At 28.8% G+C, this 24,241-nt stretch overlaps 1 protein-coding gene across 2 annotated transcripts in view; it reads left to right on the forward strand.

Annotated features, from left to right (window-relative positions):
• The window catches only part of LOC129963639 (uncharacterized), a 118,527-nt gene that overhangs the window by 92,544 nt on the left and 1,742 nt on the right, over positions 1–24,241 (forward strand). Inside the window, exons 2-7 of one of the 2 annotated variants that reach the window (XM_056078126.1) lie at positions 7,995–8,200; positions 9,844–9,979; positions 13,429–13,568; positions 15,777–16,005; positions 19,821–19,954; positions 21,541–21,778. In XM_056078126.1, coding sequence (XP_055934101.1) covers positions 7,995–8,200; positions 9,844–9,979; positions 13,429–13,568; positions 15,777–16,005; positions 19,821–19,954; positions 21,541–21,778 — 1,083 coding nt within the window. The remainder of the gene's footprint in view (positions 1–7,994; positions 8,201–9,843; positions 9,980–13,428; positions 13,569–15,776; positions 16,006–19,820; positions 19,955–21,540; positions 21,779–24,241) is intronic. The other variant, XM_056078127.1, reaches the window with a different exon arrangement.

Genomic DNA, 24,241 nt, shown 5'->3' on the forward strand with positions numbered 1-24,241 from the left:
TTAATTATGTAAAAGTTATGTGAATTGTATTAAATGAAATCTAATGAGAGTAAATAATTCCCAACCTAAATAGATATTTTTATATTTTTGTTTAATAATTCATCATGTTAAAGTTTTCATATTTACAAACAAATTTCAAATATCTAAGAATTACAAATTAATCGTATACTTAATTGGTTTTATTTGAAATATCTTTGATAAAAGATATACGTAAAAATTTTAAACATCCGTTTTAATATTCCTTCGGTTTTAAAATAATATTTATATTTTTTATTCTATTTCCAAATAAGTTGGAATTGGATCTATTATGTCAAAAAAGCAATACGTTACCAAAGTGTCGTACCACGGATACAATTAAATCATAATAAATTGAGAATCTTGTGAACGAACTTTTGATAGTTTTATTTCTATCTCTGAAAAGTTTGAAACTTTATCAAATTGATGTTTTGTTCTCGTGGTTATAGTTTAAACTTAATTCATCATCGTTAGAAATGCATTTGAATGACAAGACATGTGGACATTTTTTTAAAAATTGATATTGATCACTTTTTCCCTTGTTGTTCAGCATTCTGAAATTGGTTGTGCAAAGCCTTTTTTAAGATTGTCTTTGTATAATAAGTCTTTCATTATTATAAATGTATAAACATAAAGAAAAAATATATATTTATGGAAATAAGAGATCATTTCAAAATCTATTTGAAAACAGACTGTTTTCTTTTTCTTTTTTACCATTTTCTTAATAGTATTTTTCTTAAAATAGCAACATTTGAATAACAGAGGTTACCTAATAATAATAAGCACAAATAAAGTACTATCATCTTATTAAAATTATTCATTATTAAAGATGCAACAAATGCTCACTGCAAAAAATTGATTTTTTTTTCATAATGAAATGCTGCAAATAGTTAATCAAATAAAATGGTAAGAAATATAATTTAGTTACATTATTTTGTCTTTTAAAAAAATATTATGGGCATGTTATATCTTCCTTTATAATTATTGAATCCCAAATCGGACTTGTGATTGAGTTGTAATTTTAAGTTATCCCATATATGTGAATATACAGATAATATAATCCCGCTTTTGACAGATTTCTTCTTCTTGTACAGCTGCTTCGTCAAAAAGATGTTTATATTTATCATAGGAATCTGGTTTCGCATTACATTATTTTATATACAGTCTGTTCGGCTATCACCAAACAAGAAATGCATAACTAGAATCATCATTCTAAAGTTGTCTCGTCAAAGCATAGATTATTTTTTAAATGTAAAAGAAAAATATATAATTACGGTATTAAATAAATACGTTCATCTGAATCACATCATCTGAATTATCGTCACGTGAGTAAGAAACATTCTTTAATGTAATATTAATATTTAATATTAGATCAAATATTTAATTGTGTCAGTTTCTTCAGTTGTAAATATAAAAAAAATATATATAATTTTTAATACCCGTGGGGTTACATGTATAACAATGTGTTTACATGTATAGCATGTATTACATAATAACAAAACTAAATGCGTTTATGTTTGTGCATATGCGTCTGTATGGTCTTTAAAATCGGCCATTAAACTTAGATCAACTGAATTACCACAAATGCATTTGATGGTTGGCAATGCGCAATCCCGATCGATTTTTTTTAAAATTTTAATTCAAATTATAATAAAAATCAAGTGAAATGTGGACTTTTATCTGTCATAATTTCCAAAAATAAAATAGCATTTTTTTAAATTGATTTATTTATAATTTTTGCACTTTACATAAAATTAAAAAAAAATCTTTATAATGATGCCAATTTAATTGCTACAAAATATTTTTCTCGGCAATTAAAAAAAAATCTTTTAAGAGTTTTTTTACAGCTATTTATTGCTTTAAAGGAAATAAAACTATTTAATTTCTGCCATAAATATTTCAACCTTGATTTTTCTTCTATTGTTAATATTTAAAGTACGAAGCTTCCACTTATATTCCCTTCCAAAGTAAATTTCTATTTAAATATGATTTAATAGCGTTTTTGAAATTTTGCTGTACTTACAATGCACATTTAAATTCCAAAGTCGTTTAAAGCTAAAAGTCCAGATTTTAAAAAAAAAATATATATTTAATAATATGCGCCAATTTAAATAATTTTAGGTAGAAAGTGTTTCTCTACGTTGAAGTTTAAAAATTTGCATTTTAAAATAAAATACAAACTTTAAATGATTCAAAAATTAAGGAGATACAATGAAAATAATGGTGTGAAATCACAAAAATAGTACATGGTATATGTCTATCAAACTTTGATGTTTAAAAGTACTTCGTTTTAAACGTTCTTAAAAAAATAAGCTATTATATTATGTGCTATTTAATATTTAATTGAAAAAAAATTAGGAGCTATCAAACGTGAAAAGCTAGCGGGTCTTCAAAGGCGGATGGTCTGAAATAAGGAATGGTGTTATTGTACAAGGATTATTAAAAATAAATGGACAACACTTTTAATAGTATTATAAAATTATTAAAGAGTAAAGAATTTTGAAAAATAGGTTCCAAATAAGATGGAGTCAAAAGGTTTTTTTCTAATTATTTTCGAACTAATTTTATTCGAATAAGTTACTATACCAACAAGATATTTTCAATGATACAAAAATAAAATAAAATGTATATAATGTTCCTATTTAATAATGTATTGTAAAGTTTTTTTTTCTTCTTTTACTCCCAGTTGCACTACGTAAAGACATGGAGAAAAATCTAAAATCATTTCGAAAATCTTCTCTTTCCGAGCCGATAGTGAAATTGTGATTGATATATGTGTTTTTGAATTCCCAGCGTCTTAGAAGTGTGTAATGAACAATTTTATCATGCTATTATAATTAAATATCAATGAATGAGGCTAACTAATAAAAATGCTATAAAAAGCGCCTCCACATTTTCAAATAAATAATGGAATTAAGAGAATAACTGAATGGTGTGATAGAGTACTTAATAATACATGCAATTCATTTGAATATTCCTCTTTTAATGAATATATTTCTCGAATTTTCAATTCAGCAGAATGATTATAAAAGAAGAATTTGAATGCGTACGAGTTTCTTGCTATCAAACGTTTGGAGAAAATTAAATGAATTGAAAATTAAACTATTTTAAGATTTAAGCTGAAGAAAAAAGAAAGAAAAGTAATAGATCATCGCTCATATTTCCCTTTATAACGATAGGAAATGGGAAATTTCAAACGGTTGCACACATCTTTTGTAGCTGGGACAAACTGATGTTAAAAAAACTGATGTTAAACCGTTCCCTATCGTATGAAAGACAAAAGGCTAGCCAAAGATAAAAAAAAAAAAAAACAATAGAGAAAGAGATGTAATAAAAAAAAATGAATCATTTTGCTGCAATGTTACATGCGTGGGTCTTTAACATAGTATCAAACTGATAATATATATGAGAAATATACTAAAAAAATTTTAATTCCCTGTTAATTTCCATCATTGTTTTTTTGGCTATGTCTAGATCTGATGTTTTATGTAATACAAGTTCTTTTGCATCGTCATTAATTATTTTATAATAGGAAAATTATATTACAATTAAAATATAATTTTCATAATATTTTCTTTCATTAGAATTGGCATATGAAACATTCATGTAAAATGACTGACATTTTAAATTTTCAAAATTTTGTTACTACAAACATAATTGTGAGAGGTCAGTCGTTTGTTTTTATATTATATATGAATAGATACCTTAAAATACATAAATTAGTAATTTTATTCAATTTCCAATGGTTATAAGGCAAACGACTTAAGAATCAGCAAAGAGCTTTAACAATCATATTTCAGAACGAAATTCAAAAATACAAATGTCTCTAAATGCAATTTGTTCTCATAAGAAAACATCATTTTAAATCATATAACACTAACTAAGAAACATTTTTTCACATAGTTTTCTGAAAGAATAACATATTGTGCAAAATTAAGTTCAAATATCTTAAGACTCAGCTTTCAGCTTCGAAAAAGTCAAAGATAAATTAATTGATGATACACTGTTTCAAAATTTTTCTAAAGAAGAAATGAAAAGTTTAAAAACAAATACCGGCTGTATATTTGTTCTATTTTAATAATTTTTTGATGCCAAAGACACTTTATAGTTTCAATTCCTAATACAAAGAATTTGAAAGCCCAGAAACGGGTTGTTTTGTTTGAGATTACGCTGGTTTGACATATTTCTATCTTGATTAATGATTACTTTAAGCTGTGGAATAAAAACATTTAGTAGGATAAAACTGAAATTTCAAAAGAAAATTTGAGAAATGATTGCTGTCAAGCATGCAAGCTGATCATTAGCTAAGTATTTCTTAACTTTTTTTGAGTTTGATCGAGAAATGTTAAGTTCTTTCAAAATACATTAAAATCTCATCCATCAAATGAATAAATTACAAGATTAGAATCAGTAACTTGATGGGAAAAAATCTTATAGCAACGCAATTGTTTTCATCGGAATATCTACTTTAATATATTGAAAGTTGATGAATTTATTTTATTAACAGTAGATTTTTAAAAAAAATAGTTCTTTGCATTAAAAGTTCGGACCGATTCTAGTGAAATTATATTTGTTCGAAAAGAATAAGTACTAAATTATCAATTGTCTCAGACGAATGAATTCCAGTGGCAGTATGCATCTGCAAATATTTAAAAAAGGAATTTTTTAATAAGAAGACGCGGAAACTTTTAATAAAACTGACTATCTTATCTGGGAAAAATTGAGTAATAAGGCATTTGGATATTTAAGATTCTCCAAACCTTTTGCAGCTGTGTCAGATACAATTTTTAATCAGTATTATATTGGGTAATATAATACTGGTAAATAACCAGTATCATTTATCCCATGTCTTAATTCATTCATACTGTTACAAACATGCAATTCTGCTTCCCACCAGAGTTAGTTCCATCATCAGGAAGATTGTTTTACAGTCATCTGCATTGGACGGAGTCCGAGTGTCGCGTCGGAGGTCCATGAGCTTGGCGACAAACTTGACGACCATTTGGCGACTTGGCGAAGAATTTGGCGCCAAAATAGATTCTACCCGAAACAGCGAGAATTTTCCCGATCCGTTCATTAGGAACCGAGATACGCCTCGAACGTCCCTGATTGTTTGAGAGGCTTCTAGCCCCGCCTCCTGAGACTTATAAAAGGAGGCAGCCGCAGCTGCCAGGGTAGTCGTAGTTGGTATCGACGGTGAAGAACTGGTCTTCCAGGGATTAGCAGAGCAGCGACGCAGTCAAGCTAGTGCTGAACTAAGCTGTGCGTTTCTGTCTGCAGTAGAGTCTTGTTGTGTGCTGCTGTTTGCACGTCTCGCGACTGAAGATAATTGTCTTCTCTGTGCTGTAGATAGTTATCGTCTTTGTGCTGTCCTATGTGCCTTCGTGTAAATAAACGTCGTTGTTTTTTTCTACTGCCGCCTGCTGATTGAGCGTTCTCTACACCATATAACTCCCACTATCCAAACGAACCCCGGAAATTTCGTAACAATACTATCAAGTTTTTCGTGTCATTTGCTCTTCTAGATTGATAGAATGGATGTTTTGAAAATTTTTATATTTGGCGTTCTTGCAATCTTATAGTTTGTAGAAAGCACCAAACAGAAAGTTCAACGAGAAATTCAACCACTATTTACCAATTAATTTATCTAACTGTTGATCTTGACACTAAATAGATGCACTTGTATCATTTTTTGTCGAAGCAAAAGATGAACATTATATGATTCTGAAATTTTTCAACTATTTATTTGATAAAATTTAAGAAAATTTGTTTTAAATTTTCAAATAACTCAGAGAAATTTTTGCATTTGATTTTATTTCCCTATTCTTATTCATTAAGACTATTGACCTAAAACAATAATAAATTATAATGCAAAGCAATTTGTCTGTGAATCATTTTATCTTTAAAGTGGTTCTATATTATTATATTAATATTTTATTTTTATACTATCAAAAAGAATGCATTAGACGTGGTGATTAATCTTGATGAAGGCGTATTCAAAAAAAAATCATAATTGCAGATGATTATAACTTCCTTATAAACAATTAAAAAAATGTATGTGTATAATACAGAAGGGCGTTTAAAGTTTTGTTTGTAAATATAAAATTGTCCCAATGTTGGGCATTACATCCGTTTGGCAGAAAACTTCACGTTAAACTCTGTAAAGCTTGTTCGGTGTCATTGGTTTGTTTTGGATGGCCACGCACATGTTATGTATGCGGCTTTCTGAATCTTTTTTATTATTATTATTATGTACCTACATTGCATTGCAATAGGCTGAATACTTTATATTAATGCCTCATTTATTTACAATATTGAAAGAATTGAAAATAAGCATAGAGCACTCTTGTTAATTAAATTGATTGCCATAGTGATATGTCACCTTCCTCTTACGTAACATCCCTTAGAAAATGCTTTATCCATTGTGTTCTGGTAAACCATATAAGCCAGCTAACAGCTACAGGACATGAGTATAACTTTTGTTTTGTGGTCTTGTTACTCGGCTGCGAACCACAATGTCCCAGGTTCTATCCTCGCTCAATTCAATCCGCTGCATTGGTGCGGACGATGAACCTGTGGGGCGCCATCTACCCACGTCAACCAAAGGTCGTCAGACTCACTTGACGCAGCAACCCAAAAGTCGTCAGACTCACTTGGCGCAGCAACACAAAGTAGTCAGACTCACTTGACACAACAGCAACCACACACGCTCGCCATAATGCTTGGCGCTACTCAAATACTCAAATGAGTACAGGAGCATTACACTCAACAGCTAATACATCACTACTCGATAGCCATATCTTTCGTCTCACTTCCGACTCGCCGGAGGGAGAGTACTTTGGTGAACCTTATAAGCCAGCTAACAGCTACGATGCACGAGTATTACTTTTGTCTTGTGGTCTTGTTACTCGGCTGCAAACCACAAGATCCCAGGTTCTATCCTCGCTGAATTCAATCCGCTACAATGTGATTAGTAAATAGTACATATGTAAACAAAACTTTTGGATTCCTTCTGAGTTATTTTCATATTTCTTCATCCTATCATTAATTATACAGATTTTATAGTCACTTATAACGAGATACGTAATACCAAAGTGTAAGGTAACTAAAAAGAGCATAATTTTACTCAATGATTTTTGCTTTGAAGAATTTTTTAAAACTTCTGTTTATATTAATTTTATCTTACATTTTGTCTGATTCATTTTACATTTCTCATTAAAGAACATGAAGAGAATTACAATCTCGAAATAACGTTTCATAATCAATTCTTTCAATTTAATATTCACCATAAATGGCTGTATGTCTTACATTCTTTAACAGTTTTAGCATTTTGTCAAGGTGTATAAAAAGGAAATAATAATACTAAAGGGGATTATAACGACTATAACCTGATTTATAAATATTGCAAATTTATATTATATTTTTTATATAATATCTGCCGCTGATAATTATATATATGGCTTATGGCAAACAAATAGTTATATTCAATCATTTATATAACTATAATTGAAAATGATTATTGCATATCCATAAAAATGATTTCTAAATTGATTATTTTCCTCCAACATTTTGACAATTTCTACAAAATAAAATATTGGTATTTATTTTACTTCACAGATATCTTAATTCCGTTATTTTTAATGTGATTAAAGAATACTGAATTAGGAGTTTTAAGTTAAGTTGAACGTTAACAGGTTATGGAATTTTTGGGAATTGGGACTTAATGTCTACTTTTTTACGTGATTAATAAACAATTTTTAATATTAATGAACAACTTCATCTAAAATTTTGCAAGGACAAGCTAACAAATTATCAAAAAAAAAAAAAAAATATTTTGAAGTAATTGTAGTTCCATAAGAAAGAAGTAACTGAAATTGTAAATCACTTCTTTACTATCTTTCGACTCGTTGATAAACTATTTGTTCCGATCGGAAAATTTGTCACAAAGATTTTGATTGTTGTTTCTTTTTCTCCCGTAGCGGCGGTTTCTCTGAAATTAAGAGAAGTGTCAGTACCAGCTGTGGTTATAAAGGGCGACGATGTCTGGCTCAACTGTACCTACGATCTGGAGAAAGAAACTCTCTACTCCATAAAATGGCACAAAAACAACGTGGAATTCTACAGATATATACCTGCTGATAATCCACCGGGGCAGAAATACGAGCTAGACGGAATACATATTGATGTAAGTAAAGTTAATTAAATTAAGTAAGGAAATTAAAACTTAAACATTTTCATTAAATTTACTTGACAAAATGTTCTACCATAAACTCCGAAGGATATAATTTATACTTTTGCATTCATTTTCATTAAAATTTGTTAATAATGTCATTACATTCATACATTCATTTTCATTAAAATTTGTTAATAATGTCATTACATTCATACATTCATTTTCATTAAAATCTGTTAATAATGTCATTACATTCATACATTCATTTTCATTAAAATCTGTTAATAATGTCATTACATTCATACATTCATTTTTATTAAAATATGTTAATAATGTCATTACATTCATACATTCATTTTTTTGCAAAAATAACATATCTGTAAATGTTTTTTCCAGCTTTAGTCAATTTTTACTATCTTATAATTATGATGATTATTGATTAAGAAAGTAAGGTTTCACATATGACTTTTTAACATATTATCCAAATTAGTAGAACTAAAATTTTATGTTTCCATTTAAGCGATTTAATATGTATCTTCCATGTTCAGGGTTAGTTTTGAAGCAGATAATTAACGTTAGTATATTTTCTACATAATGATACAAAAACAAATGCACAATTTTCTACTGAAACGTCATACAAGAAAATGTTTTCGATTTACAGAGATTCAATAAAATGCAGAAAGGCATTATATATGTCTTCAAACTGCATAATAATTCTTTTTAAGATTATTATTATTTTCAGTTAATATATAAAAATAGAATAATGATATTTTTCCTTACTTCATTACTCCACTTCCTTTAATGTATAAATAAAGAAATATTTCGATAATCAAATTCAACTTAAATCATGTTTTTCAATCATTTTGTAGCAAATAAATAAATAAATTTGAGAATAGAGGTTTTTAAAATCCTTTCTGTACATTCCTGTTATTGATTTTTATGGATTTACGAAACTTGTGCGTATATATATATATATATATATATGAAGACAAATTTTAAAAAAATGTATAGGACATATAATTACAAGATTATCCCAATATTAAAATAAAATCTAAAATACTTATGGTTATATGAAGAAAAAAAATCAATGAGGTAAAAAAAAAATTAGAAAATAGAGAACAAGGAAAAACACATAAAAACAAAATAGAGACTAATAGTGTTTAAAATAAGGAATAATATTTCACAAAACATAAATTTGAATTCAGAGAAATTCGCGACCATATACATCTAAAGATACAAAACGTCCAGTGACATGGTTTAAGAAATTGTTTAAATATTATTATATATATAAAACATAGTCTTACGTAAAGGAAACAGTCGCTGATCTTTAGCAGAATGATTCGAGCCTCCTTTAGTCTTCACTTTAGTCTTTGTCATACACCATGTATTTCAATTCGATTCTCATCAAATGTAATCCCTCAGCAAAAGACATTTGCCGATTTTAATACAAATGCAAATTGGCATCAAAGGATTTAAATAAATTGTATTTATTTTCATACACCTATACATCCACATACCTTTGCTAAAAATAAAATCGATATCAACCGATGTTATCCTCGAATCTATTTTTCCCAAAAAAATCATTGCTTTCCTTGAACGAAATGCGTATTGATAATCTTCTTTCACTGATGGAATTCATTGTGTGTCCCATGCAGCTGACGAAGAGCAGCGAAGGCAATATCTACATGCCAACGACAGATGTGAATTCGGAGGGAATCTACAGGTGTGAAGTGTCCTCGGAAGCTCCCATATTCCGAACTGTCAGAGGAGAGAGAGAGATGAGGATATATGGTAAGTTTCATAGGCATAAAATTGTGTGAGCGCCATGCAAAAGAGGGAAAGAAACAAGGCACACAGCATCCCATCAAAGTATTGACGATCGTGAAGAACGATGGAAATTTGAGTGTTTTGAGTTTAAGAATAATCACTATTTTATTCAGGCAAAGGCAGAATGTTCCACAAACATATTTATACAAGAAGGAGAGGGAAAGTTCGTGTCCTTGTGTATAAATATCTGTAATTCTCTGTGAACTTATAATTCTTATTTCTTTAATGTCATCGGAGATCGATTTACTTATTTTTCTGTCAGAAATTATGTGACAATTCTTTTTCTTGACGTTTCATTTCTGTATAAAATGGAGCATCGACCTTGTAGTAAAATCTCGGCTTGAAAATCAGCAAGATTCAGTTGTGTGATCTAATTTCATGGAAAATTAGCCATGCTTACAAATTCTCAGACATGTAAATATATGGTATTAGAATAAGACATTTTATGTTATTTTGATATGAAAACTTGAATAACAGGTGTAGATTCATCTACTTGAGTTTTAGAATTCTGAGCTTTGCCATTAAATAGTCCCCACATAATTTAAAACAGAAAATTTACTCAGTGACACCTGTGTCTAAATATTTATAAACTGAAAGGCGCCAATTCCAGAATTCCGGGAATCGTTAAGAGTTTAGCTTTTTTTTCTGCCAAAATAAAACAGTATAAATGGAACTTGATAGGAAAGCACGCTTCAAACATCTTCATACTGGCATTATATGGAGTTAGAAGAAAGATGATTCCAGTATTATTTTAATATATGTCTTTAAAAATGTTGAGAACCTTTACAGAAAAGCTCCATTTGACTTAAAAATTTGACGTTCATATAAGTAAGTAAGCTTTACCAATAAAAAATATAATACTTTCCGAATATTGAAAAGAACCCAAATGTCGAATATTTGAATCTTGCCTAACTCTGATAGTTGATAAAAATAGGAGCATCAGAAATTAAAATCGCTGCTGTTAACAGATTTCAGGTCTTGTTTATAAGAAATATTGAATTTTGAGCTTTTCAGTTTCAGAAATATTAAGATACAAAGGATATGATAAAATTAAATTAAAATTATCTAAAACTTTTAATTAAGTTTTCTTTAATTTTAAAATGGAATTTTACCGAAGTTTTATTTATTGTATCGAGTTAAATTAGGTAATCATTCAGCCATCGAAAAAAATTTTGTTCAAATATTTTGAATGGTATTGCTTTTTTTAAACTTAAAAGCACCCTGCAAATTTTTAAGTTAAAATACTTCAATGAGTGTTTGGTATGGTTTTTCCATTATTATCCAGAAATCCATCGCATTTCTTTTTTTTAAACAAACTGTACCGATCCATAAATCAAAAGAGCCAGTTCACTGTTATGAAATTAAAAGTTCAAAAGAAAAAAAAAAGAATTACAAATTAAGTTCATATTGTTACAAATCTGTAATTTTGCTACCCTGCAGAAATAGTGTCATCCTAGAAAAAAACCGTTAAAACCTTTGTAAGATCTGTCCTGTACGTGCTGAGCTTGGCGATTATTTGGCGATGAATTTGGCGAGTTTGGAGACTAAATGGATAATACTGGAAAGTTCTAGAAGTTTCACGATCTATCCAGTAATAACTGAGATACACCCAGGTACGCCCTGATTGGTCTGAAGATTCTAGACCCGCCTCCAAGGATTATAAAAGAAGGGCACTCTCAAGCTGAAGAAGTCGTGTATATAGTCAGAGGCGGTGTGTGGTGAGAGTCGGAGTCGCCGACACGTAGAGAAACTGGAGGATTAGACAGCAAGAAAGCTGCCGAACTAGCAATTAAATGTGCTGCGTTATTACAATTGATTAGAGGTATTTGTAGAAAAAAAATTTGTAACAATATCTAAATTCAAAATTTTATAAATTGGAAAATGAATTAATTTGTATTCCTTAATTAAGAAATAATTTATTATTTTCTGGATTTTCTTTATCATTATACAAAAAAACGTAGATAAATTTAATTTTATTAAACAAGCATTATAAAATTCACATTTTAGAAAACCTTTAGTTTCATGAATATGACCACAAGATCTTGTAAATATAACAATGGCTTCGAGCTACACTAGAGTTCCTGCTATGATATTTTAATGTAGAAATATTTATAATATTGTAGAATTTACATTATATATAAGCATCACAGAAAACTATAAACAGCTGAAAGGATTTCAAAATATGGCATAAAATTACAATTTTAGTATATATTACAAATTTACGTAAACTTGCTGGTTCTGGTGGTGAGTTATCACTTTTAAACATACACATAATTCGAAGGATGGCCTTTTCCTAACATGGAGATCAAGGTCTCGGAGTAGAGAATTTTGATGACTGCAATGTTCTCTTTATATATTTCATATTCTAGAAGGTGAAAAGCTGGAAATGAGTCAAAACTTCCGGAGTGAATCAGAAAAATCCATTCAGTGAATTGATTTTCTGGATGAATATGTTCTTGCTTAAAGACGATGAGGAATCCATGAAAACAAAATAAGTACATTCTTCTAAAAAAAAAGGCGACTTCAGTTTCCGTAATAAATCGATTCAAAAGAAAAGCCACAAATGGAAAACGATACTTCTTTCCTTTTTTTTTCTGTCTTTACATTCTTTCACTTCTTCTTTAAAACTTCTTAACTTCTGTAAAAACATCTACTACAATAACTTTCTAATATAATTCTCTGAATAAAAATATTCAAAAAGCCTTATTTTAGAAAATTTGTCATGTATATGTAAAGTATTTTAAGTGCCGAGGTAAGAAAACTTTAAAAAAATACCGTTTGTTTGAATCCGCAATCCTCATCGAATTACAATAATGTTTCGATGATTCTTTACTGCAAAGATTTTTAATAGTCACTTCATCATCATCATCATTCACTGTCTATTCTTTGATAGCTTCTTTAACACTTTTCGGAACTTTTTGATGGCTCAGCGATAATGCTGTCGTTTTCAAAACGGAGATAATCGAAGAGTTTGGAAATTGTTAGGGATAAAATATAAAACGCAAAAATCATTATCACAAAAAGGAAGTCTCATGTTTAGAATCAGTAGTTAAAACAGTTTTGTGTTACTCCTTCACTCGTGTACATCATTACATCTGGTTTTTTAATAAATAGATAATATCTTAATATACTTATATACCACTTTTAATTTTATTCTTTGGAAGGTGGAAAATTGACATCTTAATGAAGTAATGTCCTCACCCCGAAAACAATATCTACATGACACATTGATTAAATATATTTTTTCAACAATATATAATCTGTTTTTTAATGAATGAAATTAAGATAATTTTTTCTGGAAATTTACCATATTTGAAAATTTTATTTTCAATTGTTTTCTGAAATTACTTTAAATTATGAGAAAATAATAAATAGAATATTTTTATTTCATCACTTTAGTATTCTCTTTGCAGTAAATCCAAGCACTAAACCTCATATAGTGGGTACCAAGCCTCATTATGGGATAGGTGAGACCGTTGACTTGACTTGCCAGTCTGCTCCATCTAGACCGGCGGCCTTTCTCAAATGGCTTATTAATGGAGTAGAAGTGGAGGTAAGTTTAAATAAGTAAATATGACATATAAAAAAAGAAAAATATTTATATTTTTTGTTCCTATAAAAATTCCAACTTTTGAATAGCTTTTTGTAGATTTCGTTCACAATTTCTATGAAGGATGAACATAATAAAGCCTTCCTTTATTTAAGATTTTGTAGTCATTAAGAAAATGTTTGATTTTTACAAAATTAAAAAATCATCCTTCCGTTGCGCTAGCGGACAATATATCGGGGCTCAAGATATTTTTAGCTAATTTAAAGTTATCAAATTGACAAAAGATGATTATTTGAATAACATTCTTTCATCATACCGATTTTGAAAAAAATAAATATATATTTAACTTGAAATAATTTATTACATATTAATTATTAATTTCAAGATTTGACTTTGCTGTTGATTTAACTTTGTGCTGTTGAATAACTTACAGTTTAAAAAATGGAATTTCATTGTTTGTTTTTAAATTTCGATGAAGATTGAAATTCAACACTGAAAATTGCACCGTTTATATTCCAATATAAAATGTGCCATTCAAAATTATTATTTAAAATATATTTCAATTTTCAGAAAAAAAAAATATGAAAAAAATTAGCTTTCAGGAATTAAAAAAAAATTCCTTGGAAAGTTTTGATTTTTCCAAAGCTATAAGAGTTTAATGTCATTTGTGCTGCAAGAATTTAATTTTAATTTAACATAAAGGTGCAGCGAATATTAACATCAAAAATAGCCAGATACGAAAAATGATCATTTTTCAATAGCTTTACAGAAAATTAATTTTTAAAATTATGTTTTCACTAGGCAAAGACATGAATGGGATTTCTTCTTTTGATCTACTAGCTAATAACGTAAATGTTAGATAAATCGTCCTTTGTGTGTGTGGGGGGGGGTCAATGAAAATCCAAAGTTCAATGATGAATAGCGAAATTTCCACATGAATCTCATATAACTGGAACATACACAACAATTTTATTTGTATGTGTACTTGCAGTAAACACACAATCAGCAAATTGTTCAACAGAAATCAATTCAGTGCAAACAACGAGAAAGCTCGCTCTGCGATCTACATTCAAAAGAGATATTTCACTACGTTGTCTTGCTATAACACTCTAGCAATTTTACAATATCCGCAAACGGGTATCAAATTTTCCTTTAAAGATCATAGCTCTTAATAGAGTCACCATTATAATTCTCGCGCTTTCTAGAACCTATATTTTTTCGATAAGTTGCCAAATATTTCCCAAACGTTGTTAAAACTAGGTCAATCCATTGTGATTTTTTGTAAATTTCTGTTCTTTATTATCGTACTAAATGAACAGGGAAATAAAATATAACGAAGCGAATGGATCAGATGCAAATTGAAAACTTCGCATCCTCTTTTTTCAAGTAAGTTAAAGTTTCCCATCTATAGTTATCTGGAGTATGGTACAGATGGGGAGTGCTCGGCTGAATAACAAACATCAATATAATTTATTGTGTGAAAACACAATAAATTATTATTATAACAATAAAACATGTATGAGATTTTAATGAGAAAAAGGAATGAAACTAGGTTTGTGGACATAGTTATATATGTCCGAAAGCATATTTTTTTTTGCAGTTAAATTCAGTTATTAAGTAATAAAATATTTAATACCTTTTACAAACGTATGACTTACAGAGATTATAATCTTGTCTCCTTTTTACATTAAAAAGAAATATCGCAGCGAACATGACAGAGACATGAACTTATATTTATTTTCATTTGAGGATAAATTTATAAAAGTAAGACTCGTGACAAGAAATGAAGAAAATCATTAAAAATGTCATCTATTTGAATAAATGATTCTTATAATAATAGTTTTTTTTTTCATTTGTTATTCCCTTGCCATCCCTAATAGTAGTTAAAGAAATCCGTCTATCAAAATTTTTGAATAGAAATTTAGCGTTTATAGTAGAAGAAATATGCTTACTTTATTATATGTTGATACATATAGAAATAAATGTATTTTAATGATAAAAAAGTTCTTCGTAAAGTTACCATCTGAAATTGTTCAAAAAAATCTTTTTATTACATTCCATTTATATTATGTTTAAATAAAAACAATAGCTCTTTTTCTTACATTATGATATTTAGTCTAAAGCAAATCTCAGCAAACCAAAAAATAGCATTTTTAATACTCTTCTGCTGTCGACATGTTTATTGAAATAGGTTTCTTCTGTCTTTCGCAGCCGCGAAGCAATAAACTTCGTCGTCCGCCCCCGGTGGAATACCCCGCAGGCCTGTTCACCTCTACCCTGGAACTCACTTTCCCCGCCACGCACGACCATTTTTATGACGGCAAGATGACAGTCCAGTGTGAGGCCATCATATCGCAGGCACACACCCTCAGGAGCGAAGAAATCACCATTACGAATTCCACAAGGGCGTCAGCGGCCACGTCGTCAGACATGGGTATGGGTTAGTAGATTAATAATTATTATAGCTTAATTTAGTTATTCTTTTGATAAACTTATGCGGTTTGGTCAGTTTGAAGATTAAATAACAAATCGAAGAATTTAAACTAAATGCCTTTTAATATTGACCACTAGGTAATTTAGAATTAAGTTAAGCATTGACTAAAGTTGTTTCAAAATATTTTTGCTCAGATGGGGATATTTACAAAAAGAAGTCCTAATTTACAGTCGAAAAAGCCTATTTAATGAAGCTTCAATATATAGGAGAAAAGATAATTCATAAAATAGAAATAAAGGAAATAGTAAAGAAAATTCGTAAAATAGAAATAAAGGAAATAGTAAAGAAAATTCGTAAAATAGAAATAAACGAAATAGTAAAGAAAATTCGTAAAATAGAAATAAATGAAATAGTAAAGAAAATTCGTAAAATAGAAATAATGAAAATCCGTAAAATAGAAATAAAGAAAACATAAAAAGAAAATTCGTAAAATAGAAATAATGAAAATCCGTAAAATAGAAATAAAGAAAACATAAAAAGAAAATTCATAAAATAGAAATAAAGAGAATAGTAAAGGAAATTCGTAAAATAGAAATAAAGAAAATTCGTAAAATAGAAATAAAGAAAATTCGTAAAATAGAAATAAAGAAAATTCGTAAAATAGAAATAATGAAAATCCGTAAAATAGAAATAAAGAAAACATAAAAAGAAAATTCATAAAATAGAAATAAAGAGAATAGTAAAGAAAATTCGTAAAATAGAAATAAAGAAAAATCATAAAATGAAAATTTGTAAATTGTAAAATGAATGAATAAATGACCGAAACTAATCAGCACGTTTAGCACACTTTAGCTATCACGTGTTCGTAAATAATCCCTATATTTTTCACATAATGTCTGGTGCTGGATCTTGTGTCTCAAGTCAAATCCCCATCATTCATTATGAAGAAGTCTATTGCTTAAAAATTTAATATAAAGAATGCATTTTTCGGAAAAGTTTCGGACATTTACTAAGATGGAAGCACAATATTGCGAGATTTTTTCTATTATAGTTCTCTTCATGTTCTATTATAGTTCTCTTCATGTTGTCTGAAATTTTCTTCGAACACAGAGTCTTTGAAGAAGCTCTTGGTATTATTTAACAGAATACTCTAAAGCTAAATGAAGCGAGAAGAGAAAAAAAATAACTTGGGAAACTTCTTGAAATACAAATTTTCTTTCAAATTATGGAGCGTGAAATAACTCATAAATACATTTCGAAGTCAGGATTTCATTGAATTCTATATTTCGTTAGATGGAGTTTTATTGAATCGTGATTATATTGTATAGTTTTATCACGCTCAAAATAAAAATTATTAAATATAATTTTATCAGTATTTTTTTTTTCTATTTAATAAATTGTTTCACTTTGTATAGCGTTAATAATTTGGTTTCAACAACGTATGAAACTTTCTAAGTATCATTATCAATAATACATTTATATAACCACCTGCTTCTGCGATTTAATAGGCTTTAATCTTATTTCTTTTTGATGATTAATAATACTTAAAAAGCGATGGGATTAAATCTTTCGCTTTTGGAGAATAAATTCAGCCAATTATACTCAATTCTAATCTGATAAATTGCCTTATTAAATATGAGAAGTCGATATACTAAATACGAAAATAACAAATGTTAATCTCTTGTCCAAGCAATTTCATATTATAATGAATTGAAATCATCGGCAACTATACTTGAATCGGAAATTTTAATCAGTTTGTTTTAATATTTTAGTTTAAACAAATTCTATCACTAATAAAATCGAATTTTTTCGTATTTCAAAATCTCATTATAAATGATGGATGCTCACCAGCTGTGTATGACTTTACACTTTCCCTAGAATCTCATTAAAGTGGCTTCGATATGGGACATTTTTTGTTCATTTTCTGTTACAGAAATCATTGTTGAATCTAATTTGTTCTGCTGAATTGGCATTTCAACATATTTTCATAAACGAATTTCATTTTTTAAAATCTGGCAAATCAACAAAATCATATTTCACAATTTTGCAATCTTTTATATCGTATATAAAATATTGCTATTCTAATGCGAATCTTGTGAAAAAAGATAGTGAATTCGAGGAGGATTGCATGCGCAATAGAGACTCAACTCTTTCTTCAAATTTTTAATTTTGAGCTTGGGATTCTATCATTAAAGCGTTGTAAAAATAAAAAAAAAATATTAAGAAATCAGGAATCTTTTTAAAAAAATATCAGATAAAATGTGAATAAAGTCATCATTTCATTTTTTTTTGTAATGATAGAAAAGTTCTGAAATAGTATTTAACTATTTATTATGAATAAAGCTGTTGTTGCAATTCTTAACAAATACGGATACCACATGTAGAAGAATATAATTTATATATGTAACATTAAGTAAAAGTTTGTTGTTGAAACTTCTGTAAAGAACATAATTACATTACATAGAATTGAAGAAAGGAATTGAGGAAAATCAAATAAATTAACTTTTAGTTGAAAGTTTGCTAGGAATTATCTATGAAGTAATAATGCCAAGTACCTTTAGTAATATTTCAAAATTCCATTTATCTCTACCACGAAATTTTTGGATTCATAATATACATAGCAAGAACAATTTAGGATATTTCAGATAATTCTGCTTATTTGTGAAAATTTAAAATTTTGACATGAGACAACAGTGGTATTTGGTATTTGAAAGCTAAAATGTCCGATTGTTGAAGCTAAAAATTAAAATTCAGATTTATGGATTCTATACTAGGTTTGTTCGATTATATCCAACAAGTCTTAAATTTATGGAAAAACATTTTAAACTTTCTAATTGGAACATCATCCGTCATAAAGATAGAATGTGATTCTATTTTCTTTTTTTTTCTTTTATCAAAACTCTATCAAATATTATGAATTCTAAAAAAATGATCTTTTGAATCAAACTATAATGGATTTTGAAATATTTCGCAAAAATGATCGGGATAATACATTTAACATAATTTAAACTATCTTGATAATTATTTATTGTATTTAACAAAAACTCTAAGTAATAGCATATTAATATACAAGAAATAATTAATTATTTATTGGGCTTAACGCACTTTAAAGATTTTTTAATTACTAAAAAAATCAAGAAAAATCTCGCAGAAAATTTTTTTCTTTTACTTCTCGCAACACATATTTTAATGTTATTGCAGCTTTCAGAATACATTACTTTTGACACTTACATTAAATATTGCATTTAGAAAATTTCCTCTGATTCTTTCTATAACAAGAAACTGAAATGATAAGCCACATCAGAATGATTAATATTTGCAAAGGAACCTATAATTGTTGTCCAATCATTACATTAAAAAATGAAATACAAGTTGGTTATTGAAACAATGTAGACGATCATTTTATAGAAATTAAGCTCTTGACTTCTGCGCTACCCTATTAAACGACGATATTAAATGAAGAATACCCTTCATGACATACCCATGTTAAGAAGTAATAGTGAAGGCATGCTGTAGAATTTCTGTAATTTGAGAAAGAAATTTATTAGAACATAGTTTCCTGATGTTAATTAAATTAATTGCGTTCAAACTTTATATATTATGGATCCGATACGCTTTGCGGCTTCTAATTTCAACAAAATTGTTTCCAGTAAGCAATTGATCAATGAGATATTTTGTGTGTGTTTTTTTCCCTCTAAATACGAAAATGAACAGGGCCATGATATTTTCTGTCGATCCCATATAATTTTCCGTCATTATTCTACAACTATCCTGTTAGAAGATTCTTTACGTAAAGCTTTGTGCAATATTTTTATTTCCAGATACCATGAAAGACGGCCCCAAAATTTCAGGTGGAAAAAACGAGTATCAGGTTGGTGAGATTGTGGACGTTAATTGCACAGCATCTAGATCACAGCCGCCGGCCGAATTGCATTGGTATATCAACGACAAAGAGGTAAAGTAATTCGAATTTCTTAACTGCATATCTTTTAAAGCTCTCATTTTCTGAAAATAAAAATTGAAAGTTGATATAAATTTTCTAATTGTGTGAGACACTTTTCATCATTATCTCCTTAACTAATAATTCATCTATCATCGGATTTCAATTAAAACAATGAAAATAATTTAAGTATTCAATAGATACTATTTAACAATAATACTGGGTATTTAGAATAATACACCATGAATTATATATAATTATATTCAATTTATGGCATTATATCGAAATGCGATAATAGTGAAATAATTTTTAAAGGATACTGAGAAAAAAAGGTAATAAGCTTCTCAAAATGGTAAAACCTACCATTTTTCTAATGAATTGAAAATGAATTTCTGAAATATTTAGTATTATAAGAATTATTAATATATTAATTTGAAGAATAATGTTAATTCTTTCCGATTCATTTTTCTTCTTGTTTTTATTTTATTGTTAATAAAGAATTTGAGCATAATTTACTTTTGTAAAAGTTGAACATGGCTATATATAACTTTTCAGCTAAATTAAATGTCATTCTAAGTTTATTAACGTATCGACTCTTTCTTAAATATATTATTTCTCCATAAACAATGTTTTTCGAAAAATTTACTCTGGTATGATTTCTCATGATATTTGCAGTATAAGCTCTCGTTGCAGTATCTCAAAGTAAGCCCAAATTAAAATATCATCCTTACGAGTAGCATACTTAATCAGTCAATCAGTCAAATGATCAGTCGAAGTTTATATTAGTACATGCGCAAATCTGTTAATTAAAAGTCGTGCCTTAAATTATTCAATATTAATTACAGATATATTTTTATTCCCTGATCAGATTTATGCAAAAAAGAAAAACTGTGGGAGGCTTCGAATTAGGAATCTTCAGCATTTTTTGGAAAGAAGTGCGAATAAAACTGGGAAGCATTATTTCTTGAAATGGTTGATATCATCTGTTTTGAATAGTTGACAGGGGATAAGTCTCATCGTTCGCAGGCCTTATATTTAATCCTACAATTTAAACTATCACCTAAAATTTTCATATGATATGTACAATATATGAAAAATGAAAATCTTACATTTACAATATCATTAAAAAATAATTTAAAAAATTTATTATATTTAAAAGAAAAAATATAAGGAAATGAAATTCGTATCACTGAAATGCTTATTATTTGAATTTTCAAAGAATTATGTAAAAATTTTTTTCGTGTGATATTTCAGTAAGAAATTGTGAAGGAAAACATTAATTTCAATTAATTTTTAAATAAAAAATCTAATTAAAATTTTGAAAACTGTTTTCTAAGTCAGAATCAGAGAAATTACGATTCAAATTAAGTGATCTGACCCGCAGAATATTTCGCACGATCTTTAATCATGCATTTCGCATCATATGTTTTAGAATTAACAGAAAATGTAGCATCCCTGTAACAATTTCCATGTTAAAATATAGTACAAAAAATTTGTCGGTCTAGGTTATTATATTATGTATATTAAAGACATTCTGAGACATGCAAAAATAATAAATAACACGTTATTTCTTCGAATTAAATTTATTCATTCTATACCAGGTTCGTTCTGATTACTTGGTGCCCCGGCCGCCTATTGTTTACCCAAACGGAGAAGAGTCCACAGTTTTGGGATTGAGATTCGAAGTGAAGTCGCGTCACTTCCAGAAGAGCGAAATGCGGCTCCGCTGCACGGCCACGTTGTCCGAAGTGAAGAAGATGACAAGTGAGCCACTAGAAGTTGAAATAGCTCAGCAGCAGAGATCTGATCTCCATGTAGATCAAGTAAACGCGGAATCAGGTGAGACCAATGAAATCTGCCTTGCAGTAATATCTCAGTAAACATTTATGGATACTTAATCTACAGGACATTTAAATAATATTATCTTGGATGTCATTGATTAATATGTAATTTAAAAATTTAAGTATATTTTATCATTTTATCATTATTAAATCTGATTAATATTGTAAACGGTTGAGTTGGTTCTCATTCGTGTTGAATGAATGAATCAATAATGGAAATGCTTTAATAACGATAGCTTTCTGACTAAATAATAATCATTTAAATTGTATAAATATAGTGTAGACAGAGATTTCATCATTAATTTCTTGAGATAATAGTAAACGTTAAACGGACAGATTCTGTAATAGATCCTGAAGACATATTTTGTGTCGGACTTTATAGCAGAATACAAACGCAAAAGATGACTCCTATGAAGTTGCTAGTGATATAAATAAAAGAAAAGAATATTCCAGATGATTTATCTATTGTGCATTTAAAATAGCATGATTCCATAAGACTTAGGCAGAAAGTAGTACACATATGAAGAACAACACTTTGAAATGAAATAACCTCTCAACGTACTTGCCTTCCAGAGCAATACACATTTCGCATGTTATTTTGCATGCAAATGCGTTTTAATGCAATTTTTTTTAACTTTAAATTCTGTTCTTACTTCCTATTTCTTCCACTGAATTCGCTCGCAATAAATTCTTCGTATTAATCGCTCTTTGAGCTTGTGCCCTTATATTCTATCACACATTACTTTTCACGAGTATGATCAATTCTATAATTTTGTCTAGAATAAAGCACTCTGTACATTATGGTGGTGATATGAAGAACCTTCAGATAAGGACTGAAGATTTTGACAATGGACTTTACAATAGGCTTTGGCAAATACATAAATTATTATACCAAGAAAATAAAAAGTGTCGTTAGAATTTTTCATTAATACACTTCACTATGTTAATTTTATTCATTACTGTTGTAAGAATTAGTATCCGCATTCATATTCTATCAATCTATTAACTGTTCAAAAATCGGAGGAAATCACATAAAAATTACTTTCTGCAAAAAATATATATATTTAGACAGCAGATTCCATCAAATGTCATTAAACAAATTATTGTAAATGATGTAGATAATTCAAGTCGTTAAAGACTTGTATGAATATATAACTACCTCTATGGAATGGTTTGGAATAATTATTAGCGCGCATCAGGTTTCCCATTTCTTCTTATATTATTTTGATAAACTTCTCTAAAGACGGAAATAGTATGGACTGGCAACAGTATTTCGTCTTAAACCGTACAATATTTTTGTCTTCTTAAAAAAATTCCGCGAAGAAAAAATTCCATGAAAGTGACGTAATTGGAAGTGAAAGTGACGTAAATTTCGATCCTCGATGAGCAACATTATCTTGGCGATGTTAAGAATTTCATATTTCTTTCTCATCATGTCATTTTTGATATGATGGCCATTTCAAGGACATTATCTTCTTTCGTACAATAATTGTCCATTGATTGGATAATCCTGGGCCAAGAGTGTTATTCGTTTCTGACTTTGAGTAATAACATTAATAATTGATTAATATACTAGTGAGGAACATTGCGAGTGTCTGTTTTCGTATTTTAGCACTCTTAATTGTGGTGCTCCAGTCTGACCCACATATCGAATAAACATTTGTTTCAAGTTATAAACTAAAATTATGTAGATAGATAATTCGATAGATATTATAGATATTATAATTCGTTTCATAAATTTACTTACGTCATAAATATCTCAATTTAGTAACAATTCCTATTTATTTCAAAATGACCGTGTTTTAGAATCTCAACTATGTTATCGATCTAGAAAACAGAAAACCTTATACAGATAAGAGGATAACGCGCTGCAAGAATAACTGAAATAAATCATATAACTTGGCTTCTGTTTCAACTCAACTATCCTTCTTAGGGCACTATATTCTAATAAATTATGGACCGCGGTTGCCTGGTGGTAAGGTCTCGGCTTCGGAACCGGAGGGTTTCAGGTTCGAGACCCGATTCCACCGAAGAACCGTCGTGTAAGGGGGTCAGTTGCACGTTAAACCTGTCCTGACCAAACGTCCTTCCTCTGGTGTGATGTGGTGTGGAGAGGGGGCTGTCAGCTCAGGTGTCGTCCTCGTCATCTGACCACGGTTCAAAATGACGAGGTCCGTCCCAAAATAGCCCTAGTGTTGCTTCAATCGGGACGTTAACATAACATAACTAAACTAAACTAACTAATAAATTATATTTTTAATAGCTAATCATAAACAAATGAAATAAAATCTAATTCATATGCCAAAGCAAAATAAGGTCATTCTAGAATTGGCAGAAATTGTTTTAATAATTTTTGTTTTATTTTAACATTAAAGGTACCATTATTTCACTGATACTGATTATTTGTAATTGCCATTGAAAATTGGTAAGGTTTCCTCTCGTGTTAATATTTATAATAATA

The sequence above is a fragment of the Argiope bruennichi genome, chromosome 3 (genome assembly GCF_947563725.1).
Source record: "Argiope bruennichi chromosome 3, qqArgBrue1.1, whole genome shotgun sequence".
NCBI classification, from domain to species: Eukaryota; Metazoa; Arthropoda; class Arachnida; order Araneae; family Araneidae; genus Argiope; species Argiope bruennichi.